Source organism: Aplosporella prunicola (genome assembly GCF_010093885.1).
Source record: "Aplosporella prunicola CBS 121167 unplaced genomic scaffold K452scaffold_8, whole genome shotgun sequence".
Taxonomy (NCBI): Eukaryota; Fungi; Ascomycota; class Dothideomycetes; order Botryosphaeriales; family Aplosporellaceae; genus Aplosporella; species Aplosporella prunicola.
The window spans coordinates 926,366-950,402 of NW_022983536.1; the positions used below are offsets into that span (position 1 = coordinate 926,366).

At 53.8% G+C, this 24,037-nt stretch overlaps 10 protein-coding genes across 10 annotated transcripts; 2 read left to right on the plus strand and 8 right to left on the minus strand.

The window, feature by feature from the left end:
• Nucleotides 1–371: 371 nt before the first annotated feature.
• K452DRAFT_285928 (uncharacterized protein) lies at nt 372–1,077 on the minus strand (the record flags this gene model as incomplete). Its single annotated transcript, XM_033540192.1, has 2 exons — nt 1,057–1,077; nt 372–1,008 (listed from the first exon to the last, which is right to left on the minus strand). A coding segment is annotated over exon 2 (484 nt), but the record flags the coding sequence as incomplete, so codon positions are not given.
• A 1,541-nt stretch (nt 1,078–2,618) lies between these two features.
• Nucleotides 2,619–3,443, plus strand: K452DRAFT_307243 (uncharacterized protein; the record flags this gene model as incomplete). The annotated part of the gene is made up of 2 exons (XM_033543050.1): nt 2,619–2,895; nt 2,953–3,443. The coding sequence occupies 2 exons, from the start codon at nt 2,619–2,621 to the stop codon at nt 3,441–3,443; spliced, it is 768 nt and encodes a 255-aa protein (XP_033399602.1).
• A 1,306-nt stretch (nt 3,444–4,749) lies between these two features.
• On the minus strand, nt 4,750–7,451 carry K452DRAFT_285929 (uncharacterized protein). Its single transcript, XM_033540193.1, has one exon. It carries the CDS (start codon nt 7,264–7,266, stop codon nt 4,774–4,776), a length of 2,493 nt encoding a protein of 830 aa, XP_033399603.1. The 5' UTR covers nt 7,267–7,451; the 3' UTR covers nt 4,750–4,773.
• Nucleotides 7,452–7,578: 127 nt separating this feature from the next.
• On the minus strand, nt 7,579–8,457 carry K452DRAFT_357480 (uncharacterized protein; the record flags this gene model as incomplete). Its single annotated transcript, XM_033546121.1, has 2 exons — nt 7,579–7,876; nt 7,927–8,457. 2 exons carry the CDS (start codon nt 8,455–8,457, stop codon nt 7,868–7,870), a joined length of 540 nt encoding a protein of 179 aa, XP_033399604.1. The 3' UTR covers nt 7,579–7,867.
• An 823-nt stretch (nt 8,458–9,280) lies between these two features.
• Nucleotides 9,281–10,167, minus strand: K452DRAFT_285931 (uncharacterized protein). Its single transcript, XM_033540194.1, has 2 exons — nt 9,548–10,167; nt 9,281–9,481 (listed from the first exon to the last, which is right to left on the minus strand). The coding sequence occupies exons 1-2, from the start codon at nt 10,107–10,109 to the stop codon at nt 9,462–9,464; spliced, it is 582 nt and encodes a 193-aa protein (XP_033399605.1). The 5' UTR covers nt 10,110–10,167; the 3' UTR covers nt 9,281–9,461.
• Nucleotides 10,168–10,908: 741 nt separating this feature from the next.
• On the minus strand, nt 10,909–12,017 carry K452DRAFT_285933 (uncharacterized protein). The gene is made up of 2 exons (XM_033540195.1): nt 11,879–12,017; nt 10,909–11,776 (listed from the first exon to the last, which is right to left on the minus strand). Exon 2 carries the CDS (start codon nt 11,771–11,773, stop codon nt 11,276–11,278), a length of 498 nt encoding a protein of 165 aa, XP_033399606.1. The 5' UTR covers nt 11,774–11,776; nt 11,879–12,017; the 3' UTR covers nt 10,909–11,275.
• Nucleotides 12,018–13,225: 1,208 nt separating this feature from the next.
• On the minus strand, nt 13,226–13,835 carry K452DRAFT_357483 (uncharacterized protein; the record flags this gene model as incomplete). The annotated part of the gene is made up of 1 exon (XM_033546122.1): nt 13,226–13,835. Exon 1 carries the CDS (start codon nt 13,790–13,792, stop codon nt 13,226–13,228), a length of 567 nt encoding a protein of 188 aa, XP_033399607.1. The 5' UTR covers nt 13,793–13,835.
• Nucleotides 13,836–15,724: 1,889 nt separating this feature from the next.
• On the minus strand, nt 15,725–18,444 carry K452DRAFT_346559 (uncharacterized protein; the record flags this gene model as incomplete). Its single annotated transcript, XM_033545472.1, has 2 exons — nt 15,725–18,199; nt 18,255–18,444. 2 exons carry the CDS (start codon nt 18,442–18,444, stop codon nt 15,957–15,959), a joined length of 2,433 nt encoding a protein of 810 aa, XP_033399608.1. The 3' UTR covers nt 15,725–15,956.
• A 778-nt stretch (nt 18,445–19,222) lies between these two features.
• On the minus strand, nt 19,223–20,829 carry K452DRAFT_285935 (uncharacterized protein). The gene has a single exon (XM_033540196.1). It carries the CDS (start codon nt 20,584–20,586, stop codon nt 19,558–19,560), a length of 1,029 nt encoding a protein of 342 aa, XP_033399609.1. The 5' UTR covers nt 20,587–20,829; the 3' UTR covers nt 19,223–19,557.
• A 174-nt stretch (nt 20,830–21,003) lies between these two features.
• Nucleotides 21,004–23,766, plus strand: K452DRAFT_285936 (uncharacterized protein). The gene has a single exon (XM_033540197.1). It carries the CDS (start codon nt 21,057–21,059, stop codon nt 23,535–23,537), a length of 2,481 nt encoding a protein of 826 aa, XP_033399610.1. The 5' UTR covers nt 21,004–21,056; the 3' UTR covers nt 23,538–23,766.
• The last annotated feature ends 271 nt before the right edge of the window (nt 23,767–24,037 follow it).

The window sequence follows — 24,037 nt, forward strand, 5'->3', positions numbered from 1 at the left end:
TCCTCAATTTGCTATTTGTCTCGCTACGAAACCTTCCTTATGCTTACATAAAGCGGGCTCTGAGCAGCTGAGCCTTCGAGTGCTGTTGCGTTCCTACCTCTATCCGGTCCACCGCCTTGTTACTATAGGCTTCTACCAGCGACAGCAGGCGTTGTAGTAGAAACGGTAGTGAAGGCTGAACCTTCACATTAGAGTTTACACTAGGTTAAAAAGACTGGGATTTTCAAAGAGATCTGCAATAAGTTTGCGTAGGCCATTCGATTTAACCCTGCAGTCCAAGGTTTAAGATATTTGTAATAATAGAGTCCCGATCATATGAATGATGTTTTCACATATTCTTTCATATATATATTGTACTTTTTCCATGCAAATGCCGTAGTTTCTCATTGGATCTGTTGTGGGGATGTGTAGGCAATCAAAATTCCCTGCTTAATGCTTTCCTCTCCCCCATCTCACTTCAGCATCTGCACTATCTCTTCGTTTATGTCCGGCTCGCCCTCTTCATTCTCCCCAGGTGGATACTCGTGCGCCCATCTATATGGTGTCCCTGTATCCCGTGCCGCAACAACGGACTTGTCTGCCCCATGCTCAAGTAGGAACCGCACAGCCTTCACGTTTCCACGCGCAGTTGCGTAATGCAGCGGTGTGCCCAGTAGTTGCTTACGAATATCAAAACGCGTATCGTCAGGAAATCTTTCAAACGCGTTGATATCCATCCCACAATCTAGCAGAAACTGCATCACTGGGAGGCGGTCATCCTTGTCGTTAGGCGATGATGCAGCTTTGTGCAAGGCACTGCTGCGCTCGAGCTTTGCCCCGTTGTCGAGAAGTATTTGGAGTATCTCCAGTGAGGAAGCGCTCGCCGCTATATCAAGCGGTGTCGTACCCCTCGCAACCCCGACTGGCCGACGCAATCGCTGCATGGTTGGCATGGTCTCCATATTGACGTCGGCGCCTTTAGAGACGAGGAAACGGACAAGGTTCACGTCATTCTGGAGAAGAGCTTGGCTACTTTTTATTAGTAAGAGCTGGTTGGAGTGGCATATTGATACGTACATAAGGGCTGTACCGCGCGCATCATCTCCGGTGTTGATGTCCCAGCCGGCATTAAGGGCAAGTTGTATACATTCCAACGATGTGTTTGCCCCGACAGCACGAATTGGGGTGGTATCTTGGAGAGGAATGCCTTCTGAGAGGAGGTGCGATACCACATTAGGTTGGTTGTATATAAATGCAGCGGAGAGGAGGCCCTTAAAATCTTCTTCTACCTCCTCCGTTGCTTTCAATGATCTCAGCTGAGGTACGAGTTCTTGTACCGTACTTGTGTTGCCAGATCTGCAGGCAGATTTAGCAGTTTGAAGCAAATCGTAATAGGAGGTCTGTCGTTCTTCTTCTGTAGGCTGCATTGCGCCAAAATGGGTCCGGAGTGAATTGCAGGAAGGTTAATTGTGTGAATGGACAAAAGAGTGAGGTTAGGCAGTGAAGATATGGAGATGCTCAATACTTAAACACTGATGCCTCCCAGGCTGCCCCCACCCTATTATGCCGCGGAAGCACCGATAGCGGTCCCCACAACAACACCGGTCTCCGTCAGCCCAGCTAACATATCTATAAACACGCATCATTTGGCCCCAAATAACCGCCCCCTCCCCACTTTACATTAGGCAGAAACATAATTAAAAGAGAAGGTTGCGGATTTCTTTCCGAGCATTTGACGCGCGCCTAGCGGTGCCGCGCGTCTAGCGGGAAGTCTATACCTAGCCTGGTATCTTATACTATAAACCTCGTTCCTTCGAATGCTCCCACCTGCCCGCCTCCACGTGCTCGCTCCTTTATGTGCTACACTGAAGATGCGAAGTCAATTATCTACCGAAGTATTACCCTATTGGGAAAACGGTAGAGCGTGGGGGCGGTAAGCGGTTATCCGGAGCCTCATCATTTATGCTATCACAATACTATTCTGTGGAGCAGATATAGTTTTTGCGAGCAACTTCACTGCCACATTGGATTCTTATTGTGCTGTGAATGCTGCCTCATACGGTCCACTTGTTGCATAGTTGGGGCCACTGCAGGCTTCACGAATCAGAATGATCGAGGCGCAGTCGAACTGCCCGATCAGTTTGTTTGCGGCACAGCAACAGCCTCACCTGGAGCTCCAACATTATCCAGAATGACTATTTTACAGCAGTGTGTTGGCATACTTCTTGCCTAGTCCTTGGTCACATCTCATTATGAGATGGTGTAATGCTGTCTGGTCGAGGATTAGTATCTACTGTAGGTCTGCCTGATCATGTCCGTACTGTAACACTGCGCACATGTGCGCCAACAAAGAACATAAGTAACCCAACCGCCCCTCGGAAGACCACTTTCCAAATCCTTAGAAACGAAGGAAGGTTCACTGCCCCTCCCAGAAAATGTCCAACAGCAAAGGATGAGAGCTTGCAAGGATCTAAAATCGAACGAAAGGATGAAGTGGTATGAGGAGCTTCTGAACTTGATATAAGAACATGAAGAAAGTACTCAAGCTTCATTCTTCACTACAATCTCAATCCACAGTCCCCTCAACTCACTCCTTACTCAATTCACACACCAGTCACTGGAATCAACACTCACTCTAAATGAAGCTCGCTTCATCCCCTTTCGGGCGCTTCTTGGCCCTTGCCTTTGCTTTCCTCTTCACGGTTGTTGCCGCTCTACCCATTGACGATGAATCGTCTGCACCAGCCTCTCAAAGTCTCAGCCGCCGCAATCTCCCCAAAGTTTCAGAGACCAATAAGAAGGAGATTAACGAATATCTTCGGGACGCAACTGTGCACTCAAAGGACTTTATTCCCAGCGATCGGTGGCCCACTGCTGTTTATGATAGCTTTGGCACTAAGCCATTTTCGATTGGCAGTAAGTCAATATGAGGCGTCAATTGCAGAGTTACATATACTGAAGCACTGAACCCAGCTCCCAAAGTCGCTCTCACAGGCTGCCTAGCTGTGGTTGTTGTCGGCCCCGGCGGCGTCTGGATGGGCCACATGTGGGAGTGCCCCGGTTTTACTAAAAACCCACCAGAAGGATGGGATAAGATCCACTTCCAGCCTGAAGTTATCGACTTTCTCAAGAACGGCGTCGCTACAGTGGCAGAACCTGAGAAAGAGGACACCAAGCCACCTAAAGTGCCTAAGCTCAGCGACCTCAAGCACGAACTCGATCATGCAAACGTCTACTTTATCGGATTGTCTAAGGGCATGAACGAGAACAGCTACTGGTACTCAGGAAAGATGAAGAAAGTCCAGGAGACGATTGCGGCGCTGATTCCTAACCCCACATTCATCCACAAATTTTACCCCCCTGGGGATGGCTCCGTGGATGTTCTGTTTGAGTATGACGGGAAATCGAAGAAGGCGAGGCTCATGTACACCGACCATAACGTGGTTTTTGAGAGGAATGTTTAGGCTTGCGTTAAGCTTAAGACTCCCAAAGTTCTGGAAGTACTACCTACCTACCACTCTTTCTGTTACACGGTCTTTTGTTAGATTTATATTCTTTATGCGAGCATGCACCTGCTCCATTATATTTGTATCTAGAAACTCGCTGCTAGTCGCTCTTTTGTAATCAAGCCGCGTTTATATTTTTCTCATACAATTGTTTGAATGCCAACTGTGAGAAACTCGGATTTTGCATCTACCTGTTAGATGTTTGTCGTTCTATCTTGTTGAAACATGAAAGCATTTGGCTTTACTGCCAGAAACGCTGCTATATCTCTGTTTAGATCTTTTGAAACAAGTTCCGAAAAATCTACCCAGCCTACGTGATTATATGTACATCTATATAGAATTTACTAGTTACCCTTAAACCCTTCTGCATCCTTATACTCTTAGAGGATACTTTTGCGTTCTTTAATATTCTTACTTTAATATCTATCCGATTGCTTTCGTACCCGCATATCTTTTTTAACTATATAACCTTGTAGGATGTTCTCGCGCTTCGTGCAGTTTTATAGTTATTTATTTATTTATTTATTTATTATTATTTTTTTATGAGAATGAACATACAATCACCTTTTTTATTCACGTAAGTATCTAGTAACTACCGACTAGAGTAGCATATTTATTACCATAACTACGCAAAAAGTACTCTATAAAAATATTAGATTCTACTAATTACATAGCCAAGCAGTGCGCAAAATATCTAGAAGGCATACTAAGTAGTCCGGAACAAAATCATAACCAACTATAATATAAATCTAAAAGTCGTACTACTCCAATCCATCCATAACACGAAAAAATACACTCACTAACTAACAATATAAACTATAACAAGGACTAATTACTTATGCGAGGGTTAAATAAAACCAAGATTTAACAAACCTAGCCTAGCTATAATCTGTACGCATACACCTAAGCAGATAAACAGCAGCGCGGAACTGATTGGTGGTGACGATACGGAACGGAACGGAACAGCACCTAGGGCAGAGGAGCGGAGCGGAGCGGAACACAAAAGAAGCACAAATTAAGGCACCCGCCCTCCATTGTGCTGGGCGGGGCGGGAAACTGCGCTTTACAAAGGCATACACCCACCCATCCATCCATCGATCACACAACCACACAAACCCTGCACACAAACCCACATCAAACCCCTCATACTTCATACTCCATACCCCACAACACGATGATATAAAACGCCACCACCCCACCCCACCCTCACCTCACCCCCCTCAACCCAACCCAACCCCACCAACCATAAGTACCACCCACCTACCCACCAACCCAGCCAACGAACCACCTAAGCCGCCATCCTCAGCCCCTTATCCGGCCTCTCCTCGCTCTCAACCTCAACCCCACTATCAAGCTTACTCCTCCGCGCGCTCTCGCTCTCACGATCTGCTGCCGCAGCAGCCGCTCTACCGGCATTGACCTGCTGGCGCGTCGACTCTGCCATTGCGTCCGCGGCGTCTTGGGTTAGGACCTCGATCTCGGTGTCGGTGTCAGTCTTGCCGTCGCCGTTGCTGTTGCCGTTGGTCTTGGCCTCCGCACCAGCCTCAATGTCAGACTCAGTTTTTGTACGCGGGGGTGTCGCGTCTTCTTTCCCCTCGCTGCGCGCACTAGTTTTCTTCTCACCAGCAGCACCCTTCTTCTTCCCCTCTTCCTCCTCTTCCGCATCCTTCTCAACCCACACGTCCCCCTCCCCAAAACAGAACAAGTCCCGCGCACTCCCCTCACTAACAATCCACTCCCTCTTCCCCACCTCTGCCTCCCCACCCAACACCTCCGCGCACCCACCCACGCTGCGCCTAAACTTCAGACTCACCTCCTCCGTCGCCTCGGCCGAGGCCCCGACTTCGAGCTCCTCGCCCGTATGCGCTAGCTGCGGGAGATGGCGCAGTTCCGGGGCGCTAGCGTCGAAGGGAAGGACTTGGTGAAGGGGGCGTGTGAGGGGCGCGAGCGGCGGTTCCGCGGCCAATGGAGGCGCGGCCGGCGTGTCTGGGGCAACGAGGAACGGCGCCGCGGTCTCAGAGGGGGCGGGAGCGTCGGCGCCCGCGGCGGCGTCGGCGTCTGTGGGTGCGGGCAGCGCTTCCTCGGGCGGGGTGTACAGCTCGCCGTGCAGGGCGACGAGGGCATCCGAGTCGCTGAGACTGGGGAAATGCAAGAAGTAGCCGCGCGCGCGCATCAGCTCGAGGAAGTACTCTGTCCAGATGGGCTCGCTTTCGTGGAGGGAGCGGGGGCGCGGCTGCGGCTTGGTTTGCCGCCGGAAGGCCGCGAGACGCAGACTCAGGAACGAGTGCAGCTCTGGCCAGAAGTCGCCGAAGTAGAGGGCTGCGTGCGCGTTGGGCGCTTGCCATGTGAACGGCACAAGGGCATCTTCGTGCCCCGCCTGCAGCTGCGTGTATTTCTCGCTGCGCATGGCAGAGAGCGTGGGCGCGTTGAAGGGCGTTGTGCCGTTAAGGTAGTAGGACGGTGTTTCCAGACTGATGCCCAGGAGGTGCGAGGGGCTGTTGTAGCCTTCGTAGGCCGAGTATTTGTATTCTAGGAGGTGGAAGAGGAGGTAGTGGTAGTAGAGCGGGGAGAGCTGCGCGTTGGATGAAAGGAGAAGGACGTGCGAGTCGTGCTTTGTGGTGGGGTAGAAGGACTCGAGGAAGCGGATGGACGCTTCTTCGCCTGAGACCTTGCTGTTTGGGATGCGGTGTCTGAGGATGACTTGGTCTGGATTGTGAAGCAGCACTCTAAATCCTGACGGTGGCGGCCACACAAGCCTTTCCAAGAACTGGAGCGTGAACGTGTCCGTGTTTGCCGGCAGTTCTATAATGAGTCGAGGCGGCTTCAGGCCCGAATAGTCGGCTTCTTGCAAGGACTTGATCAACCTGACCAACGAGCCAGTTGCCTGCGGCGACGCGTGAATGAGAACATCAATGCTCGGCCGATGCCACGCTTTCAGAGACGCAGAATCTAGCCTTGTCAGCCATTCAAGCCCCTCAGCTTTATCCATCGGTATCTCAATGACAGGTATATTCTCGTCGTTTGCCCTCGTACGAAGACCCTTCACGAAAAACACATCCTCCCTGTACGAATCATCCATAATCACAGCCTGAGGGTGCATAAACGTGTGGATGTGTGTCATGGCGGCAGCCGTGCTCATTTCAGCCCGTAAATCGGAGCTGTACAAGACATAGTCCGGGCGCGCATCGTGCCAGTAGACAGGACAGCCCTCGAGGTCCACGCCATTGATCTCCAGGATGTCACTCAGCGCAACGTCATGCCTGCCCATGATTGCAAAATGCACGTTATTTCGGTTCCACTTGGCCATCTCGCACGCTAGAGGAATCAAAGTCGAAACGCTCTGCAGGTGCGATGCGGCGAACAGCACGTTCTTGTTCTCCGGACGATGCCCATTGGTCTTGCTGATCGCGTGCAGCGATTCTCCAAGCTCGTAGTACTTGATCCGACCGTTATAGTAGTGCTTCGCCACGTCCAAGTCGTCCTCCCCCGCTGTCATCGGCGGGGCGCCACGGGGCGCGACCGGGCGGTCGCGCGCAACAGGGTGTCCACCAGGCGGCGCTCCGCCAACATAGTCGTCAAAGGGATCCGACTGGGTCGCTGTGAATACATGGTACAGCAGCCAGACGAGCAGACCCGATATGATGGCCGAGGCGACCCTCCTCCGCCGATAGTGTACCGCGAGCGGCAGCTTCTTCGAGCTCCAGGCCCGCGCCGTCCCCGGGATGTGGTCATCGTCCCGCTTGCCAAGCTCTTCGTCGGTGGAGAGAACGTGTTTGCCCATCTTGGCTGCCCCGCGCTATCAATTGGAATTCGCCAAGCTGCTAGCGTTGTCGACCGTGTTTCAGTGCGCGATGCGCCGGATCATGGTGAGAGGAACGGGACGGCTGGGCGGTGACGGTGACAGGAGTGTCGGTCGGAGAAAATGAGAGACGTCTGCGACGCGGGTCAAACGGTAGTTGGTTAGCGCGTTGCGGTTGCGTTAGACTGGAGAAGGAGCGGACAAGGGCGGCGGTGATGTGGTCATTTCAAGCCAGATCTCGAACAGTGCACCCTCGCCCCGCAACGGTGGTTTTAGCGCAAAACTTTCAATTCACGTCCATCTATCTTTATTTATACATCCACCTCTTCCCCTTGCCCTCTTATACTCCATAACACCTATCCGACGCACGCAAATCTCAGTTGTCGCGCAAGAAAGCTATAAACCAAACACCAAGTATCCACCACCACCCATGTATGCCATGTAGCGCCCGACGACGAACCCTTCAAATCTCAATGAAGCGAAAGAGCTTGGAGTTCCGTGAAATAGTATGGCCTGGCAGTTCTTTGGTCAAGATTGTTCTCGGAGTTATTGGTGTCCAACGAGACGCCCAATCGGTTTCAAGCTACTGGTTCTACATGTCAATTAGCAAAAGCCTTCTTCACGTCGCACGGAGCTACTCACAGGCATGTTTTGCCTCTGCACCTGCAAAGCTTCGTACTGCAGCCAAATGTTGACCATTGCAGTCGCAAAGCTCAGTATGCCAAACAGGATTGCAACCGCGAGATCGCTGCCGGATGCTGCTGACTGATTGGGAGGAAGCGAGGCGCTAGTGATATTCGACGAGGCCCCCGCGCACCCGCAGGAATGCTTGGCCGAGTCTGGCGAATAAGAATCCGTTGTTCTACTCTTTGTGGATGTGGGGGACTGGGCTGAGGGCCGAGATCCGATACGAGTAGGGTTGGCGCTAGAGCTCTCACTGGACGAGTATCCAGCCTTCCGGCCTTCGTAGGGTGACAGTGTCTCCCTTGATGATGGTGTGCCGACAGGTACGACAAGCATGGTGGTGCAGGCGTGCTGGCCACGTGATGCACCCCAAGAAACAGCAGAATTGTTGTAGGTGCTGGTGTTTGTGGATGAGCCAATCACGTGTGACTGCATACTCCAAACAAATGTGATATGGAGAAGAATAAATAGTTTGGAGTAGGTTCTCATGGTGATGGGGCAGGTATGTCTGGAGCTCAGTGTATAGGATGCTAACGAGCGCTTTCTTGAGGCAGAGTGGACTCTACTAGGTATTAATATGCCTGGGAGGACGGCTGTGTAAACCCAGTCGACAGGTGTTGAACGCCAAGCCGCATCAGCCGCGACGAGAATCCCCCTCCATACTGACCGCGATCAGAGGCGGGCGAATGACGGAGCCGGGAAATGGTGCTGTGCTACGTCCGGCAGCGTGACGCCATTGGGTAGTTAGTGTGCGCACCGGAAAGGCTGCATGCAAGTAACGGCCTCAAAATAATTAAGCGACAAAAGGAAGTGAACGCCATGTATGTACCTGCGGCTATTTCAAGGTGAGGGAAACAAAAAAGCCAAGGCCACCATCGAATCAATCCACCTCCTCTATACAGTTGGCCCAATCACCATCACCGACTTTTGGCTCGAATAGCACGATAGCTTACTACCTATCTACCCTGCTTCGCCGCTTTACCCTCACAGGAGCTACATCGGCCCTATCTGCCGTCCGGCGCGATGGTCAGGCGCATTTGTGATCACTGCACGTGATAAAGTCTCCCATCCTATCACTTTTCGCACGAAAAGTTCTCAGCCTCGCTACGAAGAAAATCAAAGCAAAGGTTGTTTTTCAGTCCACGGGTTACCTCCGTATCTCACGCTTCCGTATCCAACTTCTCTGCATCTCACGTCTCCGCACCCCACGCCTCCACGTCTCAAGCCTCCGCACCCTACGCTTCCACACTTCACATTTCCACAACTTTGTGTCTTTTCTGGTCGCTACTCTACCTTCACTTTCATATTCATGTGCCAGAGTTGCATTAGCCATTTCGCTAACTACTTCGCCCAGAGACTGGTGTTTTCTATATGTAAACCCTACATCTACTAATAACAGTAGAAAAACTTCGCATCACGGACAACTTAGTCTATGGAAGAAAAAAGCACATATCGCCAAATACCTTCGAGTCGAACAGGATGTCTATCTGTGGTCAGATTCGCGCTCCTCGACCTGAAATAATTCGCGTAAGCCTTGCGTGCATTGCCCCTACCACCACTAACATTAGGTGAAACTCACCAGCGTAAAATTGCTGCCTCTGCAAAGCTAAATATTGAAGCCAGATGTTGACCAAAGCTGTGGCAAAGCCAAGTACACCGAATAGAATTGCAACAAAGAGATCGTTGTCGAACGCCGTAGACTGACCCGGAAGATCTGTAGGGCACTGGAACGAGGCGCTAGTGTTGTTTGAGGCTTCATGAGCAAGATGCTTGGTGCAGCAGCTTGGCGACGGGACGGGAGTTGCGTCATGCTCGGGATGTTTCGTGGACTGGGTGCCGAGCCGAGAGGGATTGGCGATCTGAGAGGAACTGGCGACCCGAGAAGATCTAGCGACCCTACTCAGCAAGTAACCGTTTGTATGGCCCTCGTACGGCGACAATGTTTCCTTCAATGGGTATTCCGTGCGAACAGGGACGGCAATCATAGTACTGCAGGCGAGTCCACTAAGTGACGTGCCCCCAGGAGTCGTAGCCTTAGGCTCCGGTGTCCCAGGATAGTCGAGGTCGCTTGCGTTCGGCAGCTTCATGCCCCAAACTTCTAGGCAACTGGAGAATATGAGAAGCATGATGTGTGTTTTCATGGTGAATATATTTTTTAAAATCAAAAGATTGGGATGGTGTCGAGATCTATGTGAAGATTGGGGGATAGTAGGTAAGAAGGAAAGTAAGTGACAGAAGCCTTAAAGAACAGTCGTGGGAGAGTTTGAGCATGGCCAATGAGCATGGTCAATGACTTCTGGCCAATGAGCATGGTCAATGACTTCTGGCCAATGCGGTGGGTTTTCGCCACCTGAGCGAGCGACAGGGGCTGCAGGAAAGTGGTAAAGCAAGTGCATTGCCTCAAGCCAAGCCGTTTCTGGCTAGCGCCGTCATCCGCAGTGCGCCTCTTGCCTCCGGGATTTCTCGGGACGCGTTGCGGTTCATTGCAGTTTCTTCTACTCGTACGATCTAGGACCAGAACTCGCCGCGGCCCCTCTCACCCTGGCCGATGAACGCGTTGTGCGTGTGTGAAAATCGCCAATCTTTTCTCAGAAATATCTATAGCGATTCAGCTATTTGAAGTGAAAAACAACACACACCTTACCGACGCAGGTATGGGGCACAGAAAACCTTCATGGAATCAATCTCCACCTCATACACACCGTCAGGCGTCACGGAGCCAAAGTCGACTATGTCGATGCCGCTACAATCCACAGGACCTTTAGGCTCAAAACTACGACCTCGAAAGCCTATCACGGCTCTTAGTTATCTATTGGCAGTTTCAGATCACGAATCAGACGCGTATCTGCAGGTTGACGTCAGCATCAGCGAACTCAACTCACAGCGCACGCGGTCGGCACCTAGTCGGCAGCGCACGCTGGACACTTCTCCACCTCGCCAAACTTACTACCACCGCCATCATGAGTCGCTTCGCTTTCAACCTATGGCGAGTGCTGTGGCAGGGCACAGGTCACATCGCTCGTGACATGCTCATGTCTGTCCATGTGACGAAGTACTAGGTCGCTGTACTTCTACAGAAGAATCTGTTTCTGTTGTCTATTTTCTTTCATGGTACCTAACTAACATGCCAATCCTTCAGTGCTTGCGCAGAAAACCCGAGGGCTAAATACCGAACGCCTCGCCCAGCCGCCGTCGCTTTCAAAGCAACTCTCTCCATCGTCAACATATACCCTCGGAAGTCTTTTGAGCCATAGAGAAGGCATCACTCAAGCTCCCCCTCCTTGCCCTGGAAACATCAGCTTAGAAATCATATTTGCCGTCCGAAAGACTCACTAGCGTTCAGGTCTCGCCTCTGCAGAGCCTCATATTGAAGCCAAATATTAACCATCGCAGTCACAAAGCTGAGAGTCCCGAACAAAATTGCGACGAATAGATCGCTATCGAATACTGCAGCCTGGTCCTGGTCGGTGGGGCACTGGTAGGAGGCGCTGGCCGTAGTGGGGATGCTTATACCTCCATCTTGAGAATGATTGATCGAGCTGGCCGAGGGCTGAGCAACAATACGAGAGGGTTTGGTAACCACACTCGGTGAGTAACTATTCGCGTGGCCCAGCTCGTAGGGTGACATTGTTTTCTTCCTCAGGCATGTCGGAGAAACAGGCCAAGTGTGTTCACTAAGCGGCATGCTCTTAGAAGCGAAGATCGTGGATTCGGTTGTCGCCGGACTGCTTGTGTTCAAGACTTGTCCTGTCACAGGCAGTAGCACGCTCCAAACGGACAGAGAGGCAAGTAAAATAAAAAACATGATGTAGGTCCTCATACCCAAGGAAGAGAACAGCAGATGGATATGTCTCGTTGGGCCAAATAGATACCCAAACTGTCTTGATGGCGAGCTAATAGAGGATAAAAGGATGTTGTAGTGTTCGGCTTTGTGTCAATTTGGGGTCTCGAAGGCAGAAGCATGACATTGAAACAGAAGAGTTTTACGTGGCGAGAGGGTAGTTTTATAAGTGAGTAGAGTGTGCGACAGAACGTTGTATGTGGTGACCATCGCTTGCCATTGGCCTGCAGGAGCGATTTTGAACAATTCCTGCACGGGAGATAAAAAGGATCGGCAGCAAGCAACCTTCCAACCCAGAACGACGACCCGATCGTTACCCGCAAAACTTCAATTTACCAATCGCTGTCCAAGGCCGTTCAAGCATCCACCAATCAACTCCAGACACGGACCTCCATATTTAAAACCGTATTGCACTGCCCTCGGTCAGTCTTCGTGCCGCCGTACATACCACCCCCTACCGTCAGCCGCATTGCTGCCGTCGTGCGATCCGCCCACATCGCACCCACAGAGACCCCTCTACCGTCAGCCACATTACTGCCGTCGTGCGATCCGCCCACCTCGCCCCCACAGAGGACACTACCACTGAGGTGCCGACTGCCGACACTCTGCTCTCTGATTACTCGAGTCTCTCTCACCGGTGACACATGACGACCATGGCCGTATCTTCCACATCAATGTTCTTGCGACGCAGTGCAGTCGTTGGCTAGTCCAATCAACGCGTAACTATATTACTTTTTTCTTTCTACAACCCTCTGCCCAACGATCTTTTTTCGGAGTCTCGTCTCAACTCATCCACCGAGCACTCGCGAAGTCCAACCCGCCCATGGTCCAGGTCACGTGGCAACTCCAACGAAAGTTTGGCTACATACCATCTTCATGGCCTGCCCAGACACAGAACTTCGTTGGGGCTCAAAACTACCACCTTCACACCTAACGCCGTCGACGCCGGACTTTTGGTTGCCAGGTCCTGTTCTAGCTCACGGGTCAGACGGGTTCGGAGCGGGGATATGAATTCCTGCAGCTCGAGTTCAGCAGCTCGAGTTCGGCAGCCTATGTGTCTGCCGTGAGTGTGGCTGAACTGATTTGTACGGTGGCCTGTTTCGCATATCTTTGATTTCCGTCGTACCCTGCTTGTGGCGAGTGCTGCGACCGTGCACTGGTTACATTGCTCATGACATGCTCTTGTTTTTACACACAATAAAGCTTACGTTCATCTCTATAGCTAATCGATACTTGCATAGAAAACACGGAGGTCAAAACCTGACCACTCTACCCATAAATTTGTTGCCCTCTTGTTGATCATCCCTCATCAATCGTAAACCGTAAAGACCGTACAACAATCTCGAATTGATTACTGCAAACAGTGAACGTCATGAGAGGATTTTTGAGTTTTTCAAGCTCCCCGCTCTGAAAATATCAGCGTGAATGATCGTTTTCACCGTGCAAATAAATTAACATACCGACGTTTAGGTCCTGCCTCTGCAAAGCCTCGTATTGGAGCCAAATGTTCACCAGTGCAGTTACGAAACTGAGTGTTCCGAACAGTATCGCAACAGCAAGGTCACTGCTGAAACCTCCCGACTGGCCTTTAAGGTCTGTAGGGCATCCGAACGAGGCACTACTAGTCGTAGGGGTATTTGAAATTGAATCTGTGTCCCGAGAGCGATTGACCGAGCTGGGTGTGGTACGAACACTGGCCTGAGAGGGTTTGGCGACTATACAACTTGGTGAGTAACTGTTCGCGTGTCTTTCGTATGGCGACAGCGTTTTCAACGGGTATATTGTGCGGATAGGGACAACGTCCATGGTACTGCGGATGGTTTGTCCGGGTGATGTGCTCCCAATAGCCGTGGATCCGGATTTTGGTATCGTAGGATGGACATCGGAGTGGATTGTATTTGAGAGTCGCTTCATCACAGGCGGCTGAAAGCTCCAAATGAGCAAGCAGTTTAAGAGAACAAGAAGCGCAACGTGGGTCCTCATGGTCAAAAGAGTATAATGTAATTGTATATTGGCTGACAGAGTGCTTGCGACAAGGAAAGCTGTGGTAGAATGGTATGAGATGGGTGAGAGGAAACACAGCCAGGTGCTTCCAATATATACCGCATTACTTTGGCCAAGCGGACCAGCATGCGTCTATAAGCGATGACAATCACGATAGCCGAGATGCGTGAGAAGACTTGGTCGATCGGCATGCTGTTTGTACATACAGATATATGCATATCCTTGTTCGTCGTCCAACCAGCTGGGGCTAGTGGCCCTTGCAGGGAATGAGCGTCGCGGCATGTTCCAGGGATTAGACAGGCAAACCAATTAGGGCGGGGATGAAGGGGATGCTAGCCACGGCGTCCCAAAGCCTCGGGGCCAAAGCTTGCCGAAGCATCGTCGATTCGTCAGCCAAAGCGACTAGCTCCGCATTGAGGTTGTGAGAACCTTTTCAAATACTTGACGCCGAAGGCGTTCACCGGTAACACTCGACGTCCATGTCAGTATCTTCCGATGCGATGCGGATCTTGTCATCTTGTCCCGCATCGCCTCTGCGCGGCGAAGCGACCACGGCAGCCGGCTGGGGCATCGGGCCATGAGTGCGAAAATAGCCAGGATGGCAGATCTTGTTGGGTCAAACCGACTCCATTGGCGAGCACGTACAAAACTCTATGTTCACGGCCCAGGCAGCAAGTGGCTTCATGTGACACCTCACGTGCTCTGCGTTGAGTCTCGGATAGGTTTGCACCGATTGGCTATCTTCTTACTGCTTTTCACCAACCAAGGTTTCCAATCAAGGAGGGAATCGTTGGCTGGTTTAATACCCACACATGCGACAGCCGTTGAGGTGCAGATAGACACATGCCTGCACGTTATCAGCCTAATCAATATACTATTAGACTAATCGGACGGACGGCCTGACATATAACGTGAAGTATCCATTACATACAGCAGCATCCAGCCCACTGATTTCTCAAGCGGACACTCCACAGCTTCCACGTACGCACTTATTCCATTACTCCTCAAACCATACTCAACAACCCATCCACACCTCACCCTCCCATCAGCACCCTCACAACCCCCAAACCTGCCTCCGCACCCCCGATACAGCTCTCACAACACTCACTGCCACCTCATCCACCAACCAAGCCCCTCCGCAACCCCCATCCATCTAGCTACCAAGATATCCCACCACCTCAGTGACAAACTTTGAGCGCCTCAAGCGCCTTGTTTGTCGTTGGATCAGTCAGTGATATGTACGTTCGGTAACGGTTACCGAAGGTCCTGTGACACAGTGACACTGACTGAGCGACGAGAAAGCGGAGCGCTATCGGAGTTGATTCGTGTACCTGCTTCCTCACCTTCGATCTCAGCAGTGAGTTTGGTCTTACTTCGAGGCATGGGGAGCTTGGGTCGTGGTGGTGGGTTTGGTACTGAGACCAGAGACTTGAATAGCTGATCTTCACAAACATAACAAGTAAATGGCAGAGTCGAAAAATTCAAGCATTCTTGTACTGTGCAGTGCAGTGCTGTGTCTAAGTATAACACAGCTCAACTCTCTCCCACGGCCCCACCACCGCAACCTCTCTGCGCCAAGCGCCATCTACCCAAAACCTTCCCCCCAAAAAGCCCTCTACCCAGACCTCTCGCCAAAACTCGCAAAACTCGCCAAACTCGCAAAAACTCAACGCATCAACGCGCAAAACCCTACATATACACAAACCACCCCCCAGACCACCAGGTCAAGGGTACCCAGCCAGCACATCCACGATCCCCCCTAAAGAGGGAAAGGAAACGGCTCCTACGCCGCACAGCCGCGGCCCGTACGCAAGCACGCCGAACCGGCCGCTGCCTGTAAGTGCGCCGCTCGTCGCCAATGCAAGAATCCGGGCACTCCCGGCTCTGCTGCTGGTAACGAACGCGCACAAACGGCAATGCCAAGGTTGCGACGTGTCTGCGACGGCTGCTGCTGCGGGTGTAGGTTGCTGGGGCCTGTGAGCGATGCCTGGGGTGGGTGAGGAACTGAAATCAGGAACAGAAATCAGGGAAGCAGGAAATCAAAAAAGAACAAACAAAAATGAAAGGAAAAGGAAAAAAGAACAAAAAGAAAAAAGAAAGAAAACAGCAAACAGCAAACTACAAATACAGACCCCCCAGCACCTCACAGCTCCCAATCGTCACCACCCCACCCCATGACGCGCCTCTTGAACGAGCCGCCGCGCTCCTCCACAGCCTCAGGAACAATGTCCTCGTAAGCGCGGCGCTTCAAGCCGCCCTGGCCACTGCCGAGCATGTCGCTAGTAGACATGCCCGCACACAGGGGGTACAGCGGGAACGGGCTCGTGCGCCCGAGGAAGCCGTACTGCGCGCGCGGAGTCGGCGCCCGCGGCAAAGGGAACAGCGCCATCTGGTCCGTCTCGACGCTGGGGATGGGGATGTCGGCTGCGACTGCGGGGTTGGGGCCGCGGGCCGCGGCGAGCCAGGCACGCGGGTAGGAGGAGGGGGTGTCCTCGTCGTTGTTGTTGTCGGAGGAAGAGGAGGAGTCGCCAAGGTCGATGACGTTGCTGTGGTAGTGCGAGTAGGTGTTGGTGTGCGAGCGGGTGTAGGGGTCAGCAGCTTGGTCGTCGTCGTCGTCGAGGCTGATGACGTTGTCGCGGAAGCGGGTGTACGCGTTCGGGTGGGAGTAAAGTTCGACATCCTCCTCGTCGACGTCGTCGAGATCGATGATGTCGCCAAGATCGATGCCGTTGTTGTGGTAGTAGGCCTGGGAGTGCGCCTGAGAGTATGGGTCGACATCCTCGTCGTCCTCCTCCTCATCGTCGTCGTCACCGAGGTCGATGACGTTGTCGCGGTAGTTGGAAAAGGAGTTGGACTGCGAGTGAGAGTGAGAATGAGGGCCGACGTCGACGTCGACATCGACAGCGGCAGCAGCAGTGCCGGTGTGCTCAGACGACTTATCCGTGTCGTCATCTTCGTTGTCGTCGCGCGGGGAGTCGTCGAAGGAGAAGGGGTCCATAGCGGGACGGCGCATGCGCGGCGCCCTCGAGGAGTGCTCTGCGCCGGGCGAGCGGGGGGCGAACAACGCAGGAAGCGCCTCGGACAAGCGCAGGTTAGGCCTGGGGATTACGGGCGTATGCTCCCGGTTCTCAATATCTTCGTAGTCGGAAAGTTCTTTCTCAGCGTCGTCGGCGGCGGCAGGAGGGGGAGAGGGGACGCGGTGCGCGCGCGCGCTGAGAGGGGAGCGGTCTCGGAAGCGGGAGTGCGCGCGCTGCTCGTCGCGCTGGGGAGAGCGCGAGCGCTGACGCTCACGGCGCGTCTGCTGCTGGACGCGTTCTCTGCCGCGAGAGTGGGGAGCATTGTTGTCAGTGTCATCGCGGATCTTGGTCGGGGTCTCTGGGCCCAGGGACCCGACCATCTCGCGCTCGGAGGCGCCTTCGGGACCTTGTCCGATTTGGTCATGGATGGAAGTGTGCTCGACGGGGATCTGCTGGTTGCGCTGCTCGATGGCAGGCTCATGGTCGGCGGCGGTGATCTGGCCGATGGGAGATGTGTGAATGTGATGATTGAGCTTCTCGGCGGCGATCTCGGAGGTGAGCTCCGCGATGGCGTTTTTCAGCTCGATGGTCGTCTCACGCTCGGTGGTAGATGCGTGATGGGTGTGCTCAGTGAAGTGCTCGTGGCTGTCCTGGCCGACGGCGGGATTCTGATCATCGGGGGTGGTTAGATCGATGACAGGCGTGTTCTGAGTGTTAGAGAAGACAGGCTCTTGGGTTGTCTCACCGACAGTGGTGTTCGCAAGGCGCTGCACAGTAGCAGGCTCTAAGATGTTGGCGAAGGGCTGCGAAGCGCCTCCCTCAGACACGACGCCCAAGAAGCTCTCCAAGATGCTAGCCTTGTTGTTGTCGCCGGCAGCCCTGAGATCAGCCACCTTCTTGGTAGCAAACTCGCGCTTGGACTTCTGCCAGACCTCCGTCTCCCAAGGGCAGAGCCAAGGCTGATCGTTCATAAGCTCGCAGACAGCACGCGAGGCGACCTTGGCCTGGGCAAAGACGTTCAAGGCGGGGGCCCAGCCGTACCAGCGCCTCCAGACAACAAGCGTACTGGCCAGCTCGTCTGCACTCATCGAGGCGCGAGGGTCGCCGTACTTGATGATGAGGGCCCACTCGGGGCTGCGCTGGGCCTTGGTGACTTGAGCGGTCGTGGCGTTCGCGGGCGCGATGTTGAGGTTGACCTTGGCTTTCTTGAGCTGCTGCTTGGGGAAATGGTCCTGGACGATCTGGGCGGTGAGTTCGGCGAGGGAAGGAATAGCTGAGGCAGCGTCGGTGGCAGCGGACGCATTGTTGTCGTCAGCCTGCTGAGCGGAATGCTCATGGGAGACATTCTCGTCGGTCTGTTCGCCGTGCTCTTTGGTTAAGTCAGAGCCGCCGCATCAACAAGACCAAGGCAGACGAATACTTACCAGGGAAGATCTTTCCGAAGATCGTAACCCACATATCAGGAGTGACATGGCCGAACTCCTCGCCGATAGCTTGAGCGCCCTGGGTGACAATGTTGAGCAGCTCAGACAGACGGGCACTCTGGGCCGGGGTGATGGGAATGTTGACGTCGGCAGCGTCGCCGGAGGTCGGGTTCTGGGTAGGACGGTCCATTTTGGTGACGTCGATGTGGAGGATTGAAGGAAGTAGGTTGAAGGATGGGTAGTGGAAGATGAAGTGAAGTCCGGAGACAAGTGTCTGCTGCGAAGCGGTGCTTTGGACGAGATGCGACAAGCGCGGTTCGTGGTAAACGCGAGAGCGAAGCCTTGAAGAGGCGCTGGAAGCTTTGCGTTTGAAGTAAAAGGCTGTTGGAAGCAAGAAGCAAGAGTTGTATGAAGCAGAAGTTCAGAAGAGTCGTTCGGGCGTGGGTGGAGAGGAAGAGGTTGAGAAAGATCGTGGGCGCGGAAGATAAACCCGCGATAAGCTGAAGTGAATGAATGACGGTGCAAGGTGAATCCGAAAAGGTGCGGCTGTTAACATTCCCAGTGAGCTAGTCCTGATCTGCGTTGATGTGAATAGGCTGGGGTTAAATGAATGAACCTCGCGACCCTCCTTCCCAAGCCGCAGCTGGCTTGGTTAACATGTCAGTGTCCCGTAATACAGACCTGCACGGAGCGAAGTGCTCGTACACGAGGGGCGCGCATCTCTTACTGCCTTGTGCCGAGACTGCTAAAGGTGGATGTGGGCGAGGTCTTGTCGACCAAATCGCACCCAATGCTCCTAACAGCTCCATAGCCGACATAGGGTCTTCTTTCGAATGAACAGGAACGTCCCTACGGCAAGACACAATCGCAAGCGACAGAGATCGGAACAAAGACACCTGCGTTGACTTGGAAGATAGGCCATTGTTCATATACAATGACAGAAGATATCAGCGACCACGCTCAGTCTTGTGCCTAGGTAGTCTTCAGATTTTTCATGAATATATACTGCGATGCTCGTTTTGACGTTTCCAAGGTTTTTAACACGACAAGAATCGGCTACGATGGCCACGGAAACAAATCTTGATTTGGACAAACGTTTGTACTGAAGAGCCGTCAGCCGCAGATCTAACCATCAGAGCCACGACGACAAACAGCGAGCAAAAACCTGCCCTGCCCCATCTACGCTCAACCATGCCACAAACATCATGCTGATTGCATAAATCAAAGTACCTACAAAGCGCAAGCACGCTCGCAACAGCAAAATGGGTATTTTACACTACTCGACAAGACAGCACGGAAGAGCTCACGCGCCCGGCGCAAGGATGAGGTTATCAATCAAGCGGACGGGCACCGCGCCCTCGCCGAGGCCGCTGTCCTCGCCCTCCTGCGGTTCCTCCAGAGGTCTCATCTTGATAGCGCCGCTGAGGATGGCGCCCTTCTTCTCGTCGACAACGTCGACCTCCTCCAGGGTGTCCGGGTCCGCGAGAGAGATATAATCGACATCATAGAGGGCGCGCTGTGATGGCGGCAGCTCTTCCTGCTCCATGAGTTTGCTGTTGGTCAGGTCGTGCGCGGGCCAGAGGATGTCATCGCGCTTGCGGCGCCCGCCTTTGTACTGCTCCTCTGCGCGGCGCAGCGCCTGCACCAGAATTGTGGAGACGTTGCGGCGCCGCGCCCCCAGGTACACGTTGCGCGAGCTCATTGCCAGACCATCGGCCTCGCGCTGAGTGTCCCCGAGGCGGAACTCCATGTTGATGTGGAAATCCTCAATCATGCGGCGGATGATGACTGTCTGCTGGATGTCCTTCTGGCCGAAATAGGCCTTGTCCGGTTGGACAATGTTGAAGAGCTTCGTGCAAACAGTGGCTACACCACGGAAGAAGACCGGCCGAGAGGCACCCTCCAGCTTGTTTGCCAGAGGAGTGATGGTGACAAAGGATCCGTGGCCGTCAATCTCAGAAGACGGCGGCAAGGTAGGGTACATGACCTTGCTAGTCGGAGCAAAAATGGAGGAAATCCGGCCACGGGCAGAGCTGGAAGCCAATTCCTGGTCAAGGGCATGCAGCTTTTCCAGATCCGAGTCCCAGGTCTTGGGGTAACTGTCCAGGTCCTCGTTGACGCCGAACTGGGTGGGGTTCACATAGATGGTGACAAAGACATCGTCGTTTTCCTGGGCGGCCTGGCGGACGAGAGAAAGATGGCCAGCGTGCAGGGCGCCCATGGTAGGCACCAGGCCCACGGACTTTTGGTTGAGGAGTTGCTGGCGGCGGTAGGCTCGGAGAGGAGCAACCTCGCGGAAGATCTGGAACTTGGGCGCGGCGGTGGAGCTCATGGTTCGTATGCCTGCAATTACGCTCGATGCACGACTGGATGTACTTGTAAAAGAACGAAGCATGATGGCTTGAGAAGGATCAGGAGAGCCTTTGTTTGCTTGGTGCGGCGAAGATCACTCGCTTCTTGTCGCAGGGGTCGAAAGAGGTTATGGATCGGACCGTGTGGTGGGTATCGTGGGTATACGGCAGTACCTTCAACCGGGATTCGTGTCGGGAGCGTAAAGACGGTCCATGGGGAGCCCCTGTGCTGATGTTTGTCGAGCAGATTTGTCGTGCTCCAATGTGCGCCGTGGAGCTTGTCATGGCCGGGATAAGCCTGCACGTGACTGGCTGGAGTTAGGCCGGAGATAGTCGCCGCTTCTCGGTGCCTCTCGTGCCTCTCCCCAAAAATTTCCCGCCGCAAACTTCCCATCGCAGAGCAAACATCAAACTTGCGCGCGCGGTCTTTTCCACGCCCCAACCCTGCACAATGGCCGACGATGGCATGCTGATGAACTTCGACCTGGGCGATGGTCCCCTCGTCGTCAAGCCCACCTTCAAGGGTGGCCGCTGGAAAGACAGGCTAACCGCAAAAAAAGCTGCTGCTCACCGGGCCAAAAGGTCTTCCGATCCCAAGCCCGCAGTCGATGGCGCCCCTTCTAGGAATGCTGGCGACAACAGGGACCCCAGACCGAACAAGCGGCAGCGTGTCGACGACGAGTTCCGCCCGGCCAATGCTGGACATAAGGCTGGACAAAATGCTGGGCAAAATGCTGGCAAGAACGGCGCGCCCCGACAATTCATCTCTTCCCTTTTCACCTTCAACCCGGAGTCCACTACGAAAACCGAAGTCCAACCAGAACAGCCCCAGGATGGTGAAGAGGTCCAACCCTCCAACGCTCCACTTTCGCCGGAACTCGAGAACTTTACCTCGCTGGGCCTCTCGACGCAGTTGGCAAATCACATGCTGAATAAAATGCAAATCAAGGCGCCGACGGCCATTCAAAAGGCAGCGATATCGCAACTTGTAAAGGATAACTCCGACGCATTCATACAGGCTCAGACGGGTTCGGGTAAAACGCTGGCGTACCTTCTGCCCATCGTCCAACGACTCATTGCCATGGGAGATAAGGTGCATAGAGACTCAGGACTGTTCGCGATCGTTTTGGCTCCTACGCGCGAGCTGAGCAAGCAAATATCAGTTGTGTTGGAGAATGTACTGCGTTGCGCGCACTGGATTGTCCCAGGAACCGTGATTGGTGGGGAGAAGAAAAAGTCGGAGAAAGCTAGGGTCCGGAAGGGTCTAAATATCCTGGTCGCAACGCCTGGTCGGCTGGCGGATCATCTGGAACATACCGAGGCGCTGGACGTGAGCAACGTGCGATGGCTGGTCCTGGATGAAGGCGATCGTTTGATGGAGCTTGGTTTCGAAAACGAGATTCAGAAGATCGTAGGCACATTGAATCTGCGGATGAAGGCAGCCAGGGCCAGGATACCGGGGCTACCTGAGAAACGCATGACCATTCTTTGCTCTGCGACCATGAAGATGGACGTTCAAAGGCTAGGAGAAATCAGTTTGAAGGAAGCGGTGCACATCCAAGCAGATCCAAAGGACAAGAACGAGGAAGAAGACACGGAAATGCAGGACGCGGCCTTCTCTGCTCCTGCGCAGTTGAAGCAGTCTTACGCTGTCGTTCCGGCGAAGCTGCGCTTGGTTACGCTCATTGCAGTTTTGAAGCGGGCTTTTGCACGGAGAGGCTCGGTCATGAAGGTTATTGTCTTCATATCTTGCGCTGACTCTGTCGAATTCCACTTTGAGGTTCTCGCACGAGGCAGCGAGGAAGAGGGCGATGGCAAAGAAAAGAGCAAAGAGAATGCCAAGGTGGACGCCAAAGCGGATACCAAAGCGGATACCAAAGCGGATGCCAAGGTAGACAGCCCGCAGCAGGACGGAGAAGCTGAGGACAAGGCAGAGGAGAAGACGGAGAAGACGGAGGAGAAGACGGAGGAGAAAGATGATGCAAAGAAGCGCAAGAGGGATGGCAAACCACGCAAGCCCGAGCCTCCAGCCATCGGTCGCACGTCCGCCCCCGCATCCGCCATTTCATCGAAAGAAAACCCGGTCAATGTCTACAAGCTTCACGGCTCACTTCCGCAAGCCGTCCGTACCAGCACTCTTTCCGCTTTCACGCACAGCAAAGACCCCGCCGTCCTCGTCTGCACGGATGTCGCTTCTCGCGGTCTCGATCTGCCCAACGTCGACTTCGTCATCGAGTACGACCCCGCCTTCGCCAAAGACGACCACCTCCACCGCATCGGTCGTACCGCGCGTGCCGGTCGCGACGGACGTTCGCTGCTCTTCCTGATGCCAGGCGACGAGGAGGGCTACACGCAGATCCTGAAAGACACGCGCGCCGACGCAGGCGCCACACTGACGCGCCACGACGCGCCCGAACTGCTGCGCAAAGCGTTCACGCCGCCAGGGACCGTCGGCTCCGCCACCAAGCACGCCTACGAAGACGCAGCGACGGAATGGCAGCTCGACCTCGAGCGGTGGGCGCTCGCGAACCCGGCCAAGCTCGAGCTCGCGCGCCGCGGCTATCAGAGCCACATCCGCGCGTACGCGACGCACGTGGCCGCCGAGCGCGTCTTCTTCAACATCAAGACGCTGCATCTGGGCCACTTGGCCAAGGCGTTTGCGCTGCGCGACCGCCCAGCTAGCATCCGTGTGCCGGGGCTGCGGCCTGGCGCTGATAGCCACGCTAAGGGCAAGGAGGACCGCCGTGCTAAGGCGAGAGCGGCGGCCGGTAGGGGCAAGGGTGCCGCTGCTGCTGCGGCGGCTGCGGCTTGGGATGCGGATGAGATTGCGCCGACGAAGAGCCAGATTGAGGCGGATGAGGCGGCGCGCAAGATGCGCAAGAAGATGCGGATGGTGGTTTCGGGGGGCGCGAGCGAGTTCAACTTGGGTTGAGTGGGGTGTGTGTGGTGGTGGCTTGTTGGCTGGGTGCGGGAGGGAAGGAGATACACCACGTGCGGTTGTGTTTGGGGCGTCGGGGCGTGGAGTTGTGGAGTTGTGGAGTTTGTAAAAAGAGCGGCATGGTACAAGAGGCGGATAATCCGGTGCATATCTACATACCTAGGAGTCGGAGCGCTGTTGGCATAGTATGCCTGGGGTATAAGAACAATGGAGTTTTTCCAACCACTGCTTGTATTCGCTTGTGTGTTTTTAGGGGAGAAAGAGCGGGAAAGAGATTTCAAAGTCTCGCTTTTTGATAGTTCTGTTTAAAGACGCTGGAAGACGGCACGCGCCGGCGAGGACGTGGGATACTGTCTGCATAGTTCCCAATAGCTCGGGTTACGTTGACAAACAAGACGCAGAAGCAGAAACAGAACACGCCAGTAGCGATTACTGTGATCAAGACTCAAAACAGCAATTTGTAAAAAAGATAAGTCACAAGCTTCCCTTGCACA

Bases quoted from the DNA above. Each gene is read 5' to 3' on its own strand.
- K452DRAFT_285929 (XM_033540193.1), bottom strand. From the start codon at position 7,266: ATGGGCAAACACGTTCTCTCCACCGACGAAGAGCTTGGCAAGCGGGAC.
- K452DRAFT_285935 (XM_033540196.1), bottom strand. From the start codon at position 20,586: ATGAGCTCCACCGCCGCGCCCAAGTTCCAGATCTTCCGCGAGGTTGCT.
- K452DRAFT_285936 (XM_033540197.1), top strand. From the start codon at position 21,057: ATGGCCGACGATGGCATGCTGATGAACTTCGACCTGGGCGATGGTCCC.
- K452DRAFT_285933 (XM_033540195.1), bottom strand. From the start codon at position 11,773: ATGTTTTTTATTTTACTTGCCTCTCTGTCCGTTTGGAGCGTGCTACTG.
- K452DRAFT_285931 (XM_033540194.1), bottom strand. From the start codon at position 10,109: ATGAAAACACACATCATGCTTCTCATATTCTCCAGTTGCCTAGAAGTT. The intron at 9,482-9,547 runs GTGAGTTTCACC...GAATTATTTCAG, and splicing joins GAGGCAGCAATTTTACGCTG to GTCGAGGAGCGCGAATCTGA.